We start from the raw sequence: 11,566 nt of genomic DNA on the forward strand, positions 1-11,566 counted from the left end.
AGCAATGATGCGGACTATGACGTAACTCCCTCTCTCTCTTGTGCTAATTGTTGAACCGATTAGACGTGTTTACCAATCCTCTGTTAGTCATTGTATTATTGTGATATATTATTGGCGACCACTAATAAACGTGCGGAATTTTACCATAGTGTTTCTGTGTTATCCGCAATCACAGATATGTAAGCCGCAGAAATACTATATATACGTGACATTTTCTTTTTCAGAATCAGTGACAACTCAGAGCATGGGTAGTACCAAAATGTGTGAGTAGATTTCTTTATGCCTCTCAGATCTGTAGACGTTTTTATTTCTAAATTGGCTAAGGTATTATGATGTTGCCCTGATTTAACGTCTACAGATTTAGTGATGCGTTACGTTCATTGTTCAATATTTTTAATATTTATTGTTACAGTTAACATATCGTTGTTTTTTGTGAAAAAAAAAGATTTTTTTATAACATTTTAATGTAACAACAAAATCAATTCCATATTCCTATCTATTGTTATATTGGTATCTACGGATGCAAAAACCTCCGAGACGACATAAGTCACAGACTCCTTGCTGATCACCACTCTGAAAACATTTGGGCATGCGACTCTTGAAAACACTACATACGAAAAGAACGTAATCGAGATGAATTTCGATAGAGTTCAACTTAAATTGTCAAAACAATCGATAAATAAACTTATAACAACTAATCGAATGTTGTTTTAGTCAACAAATATCGTAATTACGAGTTTACTTCAGAATAGTTCGTCTTTGACCATGGCCATGTTGACATAAACAACAACTCTCATAGTGAAAGTTGCAGACCGACGACGCCTTCAATTTGCACTTGTTTATTCAAATATTGAAGAACAATATGGAAAGTAAATATGAATTTGATGCTAATAAGGCAAGAGTTTGAGGTACGTTTCTTTTCCCTGTCAAAACGATACAGACTGAGCTTATTTTCTACGTATGAACAGCGATTTTTAAAATTCACACTCGTGATCGGACATTGACATAAATATTTTCACGGCGTCCATTAGTTAGGCAGTCTAGTATGTTGCCAGTTTTGTTTAAGCCCTAATTAAATTTAAAGTTTCTTGTATTCATTATTTAGCTAGAACAGACCCAGAAATAACTGCTTTCATTGTTTATACGACAACCTTGTAGTGTCATCAAGAAAGTAGTTCTGATTGAAAGAATTTATCGATGTGTAAAAATTTTCTGGAACGTGTTCTCGTCCAATCAAAACACAGGAAATCAATAGATAAAATGAAGATTGGAATTATGAATAAGTATATCCGAAAAAGTCTTGTATATTTCTTTATTAAAAAAAATTGGATATGATTTATTAAGCGATGTGTGTATTAACAAGAGGCCCACGGGCCTTATAGGTCACCTGAGTATTGTGCAACAACTTTCAAACAATTAAATTTGGTTCATGTTTTAAAACAGAATTCGCAATTCACAATTTTGAAAGAGGTACCATTGCTTATAATAAATTTGACTTAGCATGCTAACTCTATTTACTTAATATCCAGAGGTAGATCAGAGTAACATTAAGAGAAAATGCACTTCCACTTTATAACCAGTTGTACACCTCATCCCGAAGGAACAACTGATCCTGGGGCCACATATTTCAAAATTTTGCAAATTTTATCATAAAATGGTTGATTAACACACCAAAGAGCAAATTTCAAAGCATTAATTCATTTTCAGACTTTGTACACCCCCCCCCCCCTTCACCCCAACCCAGGGAAGGGGCCGGGGCACAAAAAATACCATTTTGCTAGATGCACCTTTCTTCATCATAAATATATATATTTAGATCATTGGCATTAAACACAGGAGCAAAGGAAAGTATTTAAAAGAATAAATGCATTTTCACTATATAACCAATAGAGCCCTGCCCTAACACCAGAACCCCTGACCCTGGGTCATAAAATTCACAATTTTGAAAGAGGCACTCTTGTTCATCATAACTATGTGCTTAGTTACTTTATTTAATACCCAGAAGTAGAGTAGAAGATTTTGAAAGAATTAATGCATTTTCACTAAATAACCAATAGAGCCCCGCCCTAACACCAGAACCCCAGACCCTGGGGTCACAAAATTCACAATTTTGAAAGAGGTACTCTTGCTCATCATAATTATGTGCTTGGTTACTTTATTTGATACCCAGGAGCAGAGAAGAAGATTTTCAAAGAATAAATGCATTTTCACTATATAACCAATAGAGCCCCGCCCTACCACCAGAACCCCTGACCCTGGGGTCATAAAATTCACAATTTAGGAAGAGGCACTCTTGCTCATCATCACTACATGTATGTGCTTAGTTACTTTATTTAATACCCAGAAGTAGAGAAGAAGATTTTCAAAGAATTGATGCATTTTCACTATATAACCAATAGAGCCCCACCCTAACACCAGAACCCCTGACCCTGGGGTCATAAAATTCACAATTAAAGAAGAGGCACTCTTGCTCATCATAACTATGTGCTTATTGCGTGGACCCTGCGGTCCACGCAGTAAATATATAAGCGGAGTTAAGCCGGATGCCCTGGGCAAACGACAGGCTACGCATGCGCGCGAATGCTAGAGAGTTTGCACCTTAGGTAACTTGCCCGTAGAATAATTCGTCCTATTCGGATTTAAATATGCCATTCATTGCATGGCAAATCGAGCTTTTACATCTGCATAATGCATTTACATATTTATTGGCAGATCCGATTTCCTCTCTTTTACATATACTTTTATACTAAACATTGATTTTATGGTACAAACATTTTAAGAAGTTACAGTATATAGATACATGTAACTAACAACTTGAATGAGAAACGTCACTCAACGAACAGAGATACATGTAGCTTTTAAAGCTTTTAAAGTAAGTTTTCACCGGCATTAGTTTTGTGCATCAAGACTCGCAAAATAATTTAATATTTCAGCAATCTAATTATTGTTTGATAAAGGTCTGTAGCAAGAGCTTTTAATGTATGTGTGTGTGTGTTGGGAGGGGGGGGGGTGAAGGTGGGGGCTCCGACAAAATAAAAAAACAAATCTGCGTTGTACAGAGGTGTGCTACACGTGAACCATCAGATCTCCATTTTACCCATGATAAATTCCTTCCGTATATATCCAGAACAGGTGTCAAGTCCCAGTCAATACAATGTATGTGTTACACGTGTCAAAATAACCCGATTTTTTTAAACATGTTAAAACTGACAAATAAACTTAAGATCGCTAATCGGAGATAAAATTTCACATTTGTGCTTTGAGACTACGTTCAGTTATAAGTGGCAGATAATTTTAGAATAAGCGAACAAACCTTACATGAATATTCCCTACACCTAGAAAATTTCTTAATTGAATTTCAGTTAGAAAAAACACGCATATGGTCCACGTATTGCAGTCCTTTTTTAAAGGACAGCAACTTGTTTACTTTATTTAATACCCAGAAGTAGAGAAGAAGATTTTCAAAGATTTAATGCATTTTCACTATATAACCAATAGAGCCCCGCCCTAACACCAGAACCCCTGACCCTGGGGTCATAAAATTCACAATTTACGAAGAGGCACTCCTGCTAATCATCACTATGTGCTTAGTTACTTTATTTAATACCCAGAAGTAGAGAAGAAGATTTTCAAAGAATTAATGCATTTTCACTATATAACCAATTGAGCCCCGCCCTAACACCAGAACCCCTGACCCTGGGGTCATAAAATTCACAATTTAAGAAGAGGCACTCTTGCTCATCATCAATATGTGCTTGGTTAGTTTATTTAATACCTAGGAGCAGAGAAGAAGATTTTCAAAGAAATCATGCATTTTCACTATATAATCTATGTAGCCCCGCCCTAGCACTAGAACCCCTGACCCTGGGGCCATGAATTTCACAATTTAAGTAGAGGACTCAATGCTCATTACATTCATAACAACAGTTTGCCTGCTTGATGTCCAGGAGTAAAGAAGAAGATTTTTAAAGATTGCAATAATTTTAGTGGTTTTGGCCCCACCCCTCAGGCCCCAGGGGGGCAGGGACCATGAAATTCACAATTTTTGTTCCCCTTCACCCATAGATGCTGTATACCAAATTTGGTTGAGATTGGTTAAGTGGTTTCAGAGAAGAAGCTGAAAATGTTCAAATGTTAACACACGACGCACGACACACGACGACGGACGAAAACAGATAGCAATAGGTCACCTGAGTTACTCAGGTGACCTAAAAACCAAAATGTTTTACTTCAGTATCAACATAAATTGTGTGAAACATTGTCATTAAGTCTGTATATTTGAATCCATTTTTAATTTTATCTTTCATAGTTGTACACACGGAAGAACCAGTATCTGTTGGATTACAAAAGAGAAAAAAATTGTATGAAAAAAAACATTTTGATAAATATAAAGTTGATCTCAAAACAACCTGATTTTTTGCTTATCTCTTTTCACGAAATCATGCCCATGTTTGGTCGTTTTTGATTTGTTAGATTGATTGATTGTATATTGTTTAACGTATTCATCTTGTCTAAATCTTTGAAGGAAGGCCTGCTTAAACACAGTCAAGTTGACCTTAAACTGGTCTCCAAGTGTTAAAAACCAATGTTTCACAATTTCTGTTGTGTTGAATGGGAATATGTCTAATGCCTGCTGATCGGTCAAGGCATACAGACTGACATATGACATAAATGTCATCCACCATTGAAGGGGGACGTCATGCCGTTGTAGGGTGTTAAGTGCACTGTTACCCTTGGTGGTGGTGGCTGGTATTGTTGTCTAGGTACCATGCTTGGCTGTGTTGTTGCAGTTATAACCGGTTGGACATTTGTTGACGTTGTTTGTGTTAACGTCCTTTGTGCAGTAGATTTTGGTGGTGCCGTCTGGGTTGTTGGTGGGGGAGGAGGAGGATTTGTTGGCCTTTGCTCACTTGATTCTTGTTCCAAACTGTTGAGTTCGGTGTCCTCCGTCCCTCCAGTGGCTCCAGAGTCTGCCTGAGATCTTAACTGCATCCGGTCATTGTTGCTTGGCTTCATGATGAAAGTCTTCGGATCTTGAAGGTTCTCCACCAGTAAACTTCTTAAATGAGTTTATGCTATGGTTGTTTGGGGAATTGGTACTCAAGATGGGGAATTAGCCGTTCCAATGGCTTTGCTTTGAGGGTGCAAGGGACTCTAATGGTCTTAGTGCACAAGTTGCAAATGCTGCAAATAATAAAACAAAGTCAGAATAAGGCTTGTCGATACGTATATTGTAAATCAGAGCTCGCAATGGAATGACATGTTAATATCAAACATATGACATGATATGACAAATCTTTACATTGAGACAATAATCATTAAAGGATTAACATAGCAGTTTCTGTGTCTCAATAGAAAAACAACATGTTCAATTAATTGTTTAAAATTACATAACATATGTTTTAGTTTTCATCAGAATGTCATTATTGTCCGACTATAACCAAAAATACTTTATCGGAAACCTTCTTTTTTATGAACAGAACATATTTACAGTCAATCGAACTAAATCTAAAAATAGAACTGAACACAATCAGTAACCAAGTTTCTCGGTCGAGCGATAAACAATTATCTTTAAAGTGAACAGAATTATGGTAAATCGATTACACATATAAACTTTTACCTTAAATAACATTTATTGTTAACAAATTCCATGATTTTGTACTCTCCCGAAAACGTGTGCATAAAATGAAAATATATCTTAACTTTTGTAACTTCCGGTACTGAAGAGTTCTATGGCAAAGATTTAGAAACAGCGCGAAATTCAAATACAGCAATTTAACAAAAATCAAGTTATGCCGAGAATATGATATAAAAACATCAGAATGCAATTGAAATAAAAATGTGAATATAAAGGTGAAATAAACCATAAAAATTGACACTATTTGCTATTTACAAAACAATAAAATTATCCCTGAGAGGTTCAATAAGAATATTTCTCAAATGGCAAAATTAATGTGAACAAGCATTCTGAGAGTATTACATAAGCAATACATGTCCCCTACCAGATTCCCCTTTTTCTTCAGGATGTCATTTTTTAATGTGCAAAAGTCGTGTCCAAGGTTAAACTTAAAGATTTTCAAGTTTTAAATGCCTTAAAACTAATAAAATTATCAACATTAAGACGACAATTCAACTCATTTATCCAATGTCTTTTCCTCGTTTCATATTTTTGTCGACAATGGGAAGATAGCGCAGTTCGAACCCGATATTAATTAAGCGATAATGAAAAATATTCAAAATGCCATAATTCTGTCAAAAATCAATGAAGCGAGGCGAAATTCAAACTTGATCTGTAACTCATTAAGATACACTCCCATACCACAATTCAGCTCAATATCTGCAAGCGTTTAGAAAAAAAGTGCGGAAAACCAAGTGGGACAGACTGACGGGGACAGACAGACGGACGGACGGACGCAAAGGAAACCTACAGTATAGTCCCCTCCGGTTTCACCGGTAGGGGACTAATAAAAAGAATAATGAGACTCAGAACATTTCAAATATAAGCCAATATCTTTTCAAAGTAATATGACAAAATAATATAAAAATTGTATCATACCTGCAAATAATAAAATGACCACAAAAAGGACGCGAGCGCATATACCAAATTCCGACTGACCACTGACCAGCAGGTATCCAATCAAAAAACAACATTTTGGTCATGTGATAGAAAAACTAATTTACAATCTGTTCGAGCTCTCTATTTAATGAGTGAAAGAGTCTATTTAGTCTTTGAAAAGTACTTCACAGCGAGATTATGAAATTTTTGATGTACCTTACTTAAGGAATAACTGTCTTATTTTTCGAATTCATGAAGTGATCAATGGATTGGCTTGTGTGATACTTTTATGCATAAACGCCTTCGGCGTTTATGCAAATTTTCACACAAGCCAATAATTGATCATCTTCATGAATTTCGAAAAATAAGACAGTTATTCTTTATATTTACATGCTTTGATTCCGCCAATCCACAGGCTCCATGCCTGCTTCTCTCTAGGTGTTGTCCCGCCCTGCACGTGTTTTTTTTTTTTAGAACCGCGCGACAACATTCATGAGGAAATCAATTACATTTACATTTGGTAACTTTATCTCGGACAAAGACATTGGAAATGTAAATATATGGTTTTAAATCAAATGGATGCTGGGGAGTATAGGTTCATCGGTTGGTGTTTAAATAAAGCATTGAACTCATTGTGAGGTATGTTTTCGAGACAACTGAAAAATAGAAAATCCTAATTTTCTTTCCTTTTTTTGTTTTACATACATGAAAATATGTTGGGGTTATGCATACTATTCTTTTACCAACATCGTAACATCAGTATACAGTATCTTAAGAAAAAGAAATTACCTTCACATAAAAAATGTTCACCGGTTGATGACAATTTTATTTCTTTTATTTTATATCTGCAAAAGAAGGCGTTTTGCGTTTAATACCGACACTCCCCTCGAATGATCACCTGAGGAATCTCGGTATTAGTTATAATTTCATTAATTTGACACTCTACTCTTACGACCTCTGCATTGACTGGACACATCGATACTTGGTAACAGGTGGCTATCTGATATTCCGTTTCACAGGAACAGAAAGCGTAAGGCGAACACAGTACAACCATGATAACACAGAAAAGCACAGACAAACACATTTTACACTCAAATCTACAAAATAATACGTCCGAAATGAAAAATGTATATATGCAACTTTTATCTCTGATACAATATTTTATTAAACTTGTAACAGTCACCCAGAGAAATAATTACTCAATTAGTGATGCTGACCTAAAGAGAAAAAAAACATGGAACCCACATCTTGCACTAAGTCAGACAACAATAACTTTTTTTGTCTTATTCTTTTTAATTCGCTAAAACATTGCATTTGACTTTTCAAAATGAACCTTTTTTTGACGATTCAGATCATTCATGTAATTGTATACTCATTTCCACTATTTACTCTTTATTTTTCATTCATTTCATTTTCCGAAAAAAATTAAAGAATTTTCATTGGAATTAACTTATCTCATATCCTTAGCTCCGCCCTGAAGGAATAACCGACTCATTAATTTCAATTTACTCCAATTATTATCGTCTCCAATTATTATTGTGTTGTAATCATTTTCGTAACTCTTTGTGAGGATCGGAATTGATTTCTGTTAGTGATCTTGGAAAATAAAATGGCAAGGTGAGTGAATATAACACCCCTCTTTATTTCTGATTTTTATTATCATCATTCATTATTTTTCACACATAATAAAATAAATAAAAAGATAGAAATATATCTAATTGGAAATTAGAAAAATTAAAATGATTAAATCGACTAATAGTAAACTCCCTTAAAATATTACAGCACCTGCAATTGCGAAAACGTGGAAGAAATCAAGTATTTCCTGGCTCAAGCCCGGGAAGTACTAGCTACTGTGAAGTGCCCGAGAAATTTCAGTAACGAGTTGGAGTTCTTCGGTTCCGAGTAAGTAGTGACTTTCACAATTATCCAACATCAGTAAGAGATTAAACAAAATAAATTAAGAACAAGAAATTAATTGTTAAAAAATCTTTTTCCTTCACAAGAAAGGATGACCACACTGACCAGTATACACCCTTAGATAAAAGTCCACCAGAGCTATATCTTGAACTCGTTCATTATTAAATAAAGGTATCACTAAAAATGGAAAATTCAATTGTATTCAGTTTATTTTTCAACATCGTTTTGTTTACCAGCGCTTGTCAGGAGTGCAAATACTTTGTCGGAGACTATGCCTCATGTTCGGGAGAATATGTATGTCTCTACGGGGCGAAATATGTGGAGGTCGAGTGCTGGCTAAAAAAACCCAAACGGACGTGACCATTGAACAATAATTAATAAGAGGACAATGCGAAATATAAGCCAGTACAAAGAATGTGGTCATCAGGGGGTGAAAACCATCGAAATGATCACATCTGGGAAGGTGTTGGTAGAGGAAAGGAGGGAGGTCTTAAAGAGAAAGATGAAATTTAAAAAAGAAGTAAAATATTGTTTAACAAGAGATGTTTGTAAAACACTTATGCCCCCCTCCCCCCCAAATTGGATTTTTCCTAAGTCCAAAAGTGCATAACTCTGTCTAAAATGGTGCAATCGCACCCAAAACAAAGCTTGACTTAGATATTCAGCTGAAAAATCTGTATACTAAATTTTATTTCATTATGTGCAACCTCTGCAAAGAAAATGACCGGAAACTGCAAATAATTGGAATTTTTCTAAGTCAAAGGGGCATAACTCTGACAAAAAGGTTGTGATAGAACCCAAAACAGAACTTGTCCTAGATATTCAGCTGAAACACCCGTATACTAAATTTCATTTGAATATGTGCAACCTCTGCAAAGAAAATGAATGGAAACGGCAAATAAGTGGAATTTTCATAAGTCCAAGGGGCATAACTCTATCAAAAAAGGTGTGATCAAACCCAAAATAGAACTTGACCTAGATATTCAGCTGAAACATCTGTATACTAAATTTCATTTCAATATGTGCAACCTCTGCAAAGAAAATGAACGGAAACTGCAAATAAATGGAATTTTTCTAAGTCCAAGGGGCATAACTCTGTCAAAAATGGTGTGATCGTACCCCAAACAGAACTTGACCTAGATATTTACCTGATAAACCTGTATACCAAATTTCATGTCAGTATATGCAGCGGTTGTAAAGAAAATGAACGGAAACTAAATGGACCGACAGACCGACCGACAGACCGACGGACAGCAGCAAAGCAATATGCCCTCCCTTCTTCGAAGGGGGGCATAACAAAAAATTAAAAATTAATAACGGGAACTAAAATTAAAAAATAAATAAAAAAGAATCAATACTAAAATAAATCTGGTTCAACAACAACAAAATTAATGTTTTTTATTATTGTGCAAGGATGAAAAAAGTAATAAGCACGAAAGAACGTATCATTCAAGTCCGTTTTGTATGATACTATCTTAATATGGTATATTCTAAGTTCTGTATACATATGACATCGTATAACGTACACTTACTGTAATGGAGTGTCGCGCAAACTGTCCAACAGTGCATCAAAATCTGCATCCTCACCGTTACCAAAAAATAAATAAATGTATATTTTGTAAACATTATAGTATTGTTCAAGTTCAACCATGTTAGGTTTTTACTTTAAACATTGTAAGAAGAAATAAAAATAAGTACTAATCAGGTTTTTATTTGAGTACCCTAAAATACATACTATTACATGTAAGCATTTGCCAGTCAAATTTTGGCATACAGTGAATGCATTCAGTACTTACGACGTAGATATATACTTAACAGTATAAATTCACATCGTTTGTATTGCTTATAAGACATAGTCGATTCAAAATAGTGCTATAAGAATTTAGCACACTTGCATCCACGCGTTGGAAAATAATTTTGAATGTGCATATGAGATGCTATCGATATTTTATTCGTTCCTTAGTGAACTGGTCTGTTATAGATATCGATATTTCGGTGAATCGTTTCAGCCCTAGTTATGTCAGCTTTTCCGTAGGTGACTTGCGCTTTATTGATTCATTCCAATTCATGACCAGTTCTTTGGAAACGCTGGTGAACAATTTAGCCGGTGAAGGGCTTTCACAAACATATTCAAAGACCAAGACATTGTCAAATTTTTATTAAGAAAAAATGTCTACTGTTATGATTACATAGACACATACGAGCGATTTGAAGAAACAGAGTTACCACCTAAAGAAGCGTTCTACAACCGTCTCAAAAAAGAGCACATTTCCGCGAAAGATTACAACCATGTTCAGGTAGTGTGGCAGAAATTCAACATGACAACACGTGAAGATTAACATGATCTTTACGTGTTGACCGATGTGCTTTTATTAGCCGACGTCTTTGAGCGATTCCGGGACATGACTCTCGATTATTACAAACTTGACGCTTGTCATTATTTTACATCTCCCGGACTTGCTTGGGAAGCTGCTTTGAAAATGACAGGCGTTTCCCTAGACCTCATCACAGATCCTCTCATGTACATTTTTTGGAGGTAGGATTGCGTGGTGGTGTGTCCATGATTAGTAAGAAATTAGCAAGGCAAATCATCCAGATTTTAAAGATTACGACCCTTTCAAACCCATCAAAACCCTGATTTATTTAGATGCCAATAATTTATATGGAGGTGTCATGCGTTTCCCTCTCCCCCTTGGATTTATGCGCTGGTTGGATTATAGTGAAAAGAATCATTTTGATGTTTCACAAGTCTTTACAGTCAGTCGACTGGGCTACACATTAGAAGTTGATCTAGAGTATCCGGCAGAGTTGCACGATGATCACAATTGTTATCCCCTTGCCCCTGAACACAAAATCGTACATAACGAGGAACTTTCCCCCTACAGTCAACAATTATGGGAAGAATTACACGCTGCAGATGGACTCACAATGAGCGGACGTGGAAAGAATTCCAAACTAATTCCAACTTTAGAAGATAAAAAACATTACGTCCTTCATTATACAAATTTACAACTTTACTTGTCATTAGGAATGAAAATTTCTCAAATTCATCGAGTTTTAGAATTTCGACAAGAACCCTGGCTGATTACTTTA

General features: G+C 35.5%; 1 protein-coding gene across 1 annotated transcript; it reads right to left on the bottom strand.

Moving 5' to 3' along the window:
• Positions 1 to 4,506: 4,506 nt before the first annotated feature.
• LOC134243089 (uncharacterized) lies at positions 4,507 to 5,940 on the bottom strand. The gene is made up of 2 exons (XM_062725340.1): positions 5,621 to 5,940; positions 4,507 to 5,184 (listed from the first exon to the last, which is right to left on the bottom strand). The coding sequence occupies exon 2, from the start codon at positions 5,014 to 5,016 to the stop codon at positions 4,675 to 4,677; it is 342 nt and encodes a 113-aa protein (XP_062581324.1). The 5' UTR covers positions 5,017 to 5,184; positions 5,621 to 5,940; the 3' UTR covers positions 4,507 to 4,674.
• Positions 5,941 to 11,566: the final 5,626 nt, after the last annotated feature.

Source organism: Saccostrea cucullata, unplaced genomic scaffold (genome assembly GCF_032062105.1).
Source record: "Saccostrea cucullata isolate Sc308-1 unplaced genomic scaffold, CSIRO_AGI_Scuc_v1 ctg16293, whole genome shotgun sequence".
NCBI lineage: Eukaryota > Metazoa > Mollusca > Bivalvia > Ostreida > Ostreidae > Saccostrea > Saccostrea cuccullata.

What these genes read in the sequence shown, in the direction of transcription:
- LOC134243089 (XM_062725340.1), bottom strand. Translation starts at nt 5,016, where the DNA reads ATGAAGCCAAGCAACAATGACCGGATGCAGTTAAGATCTCAGGCAGAC.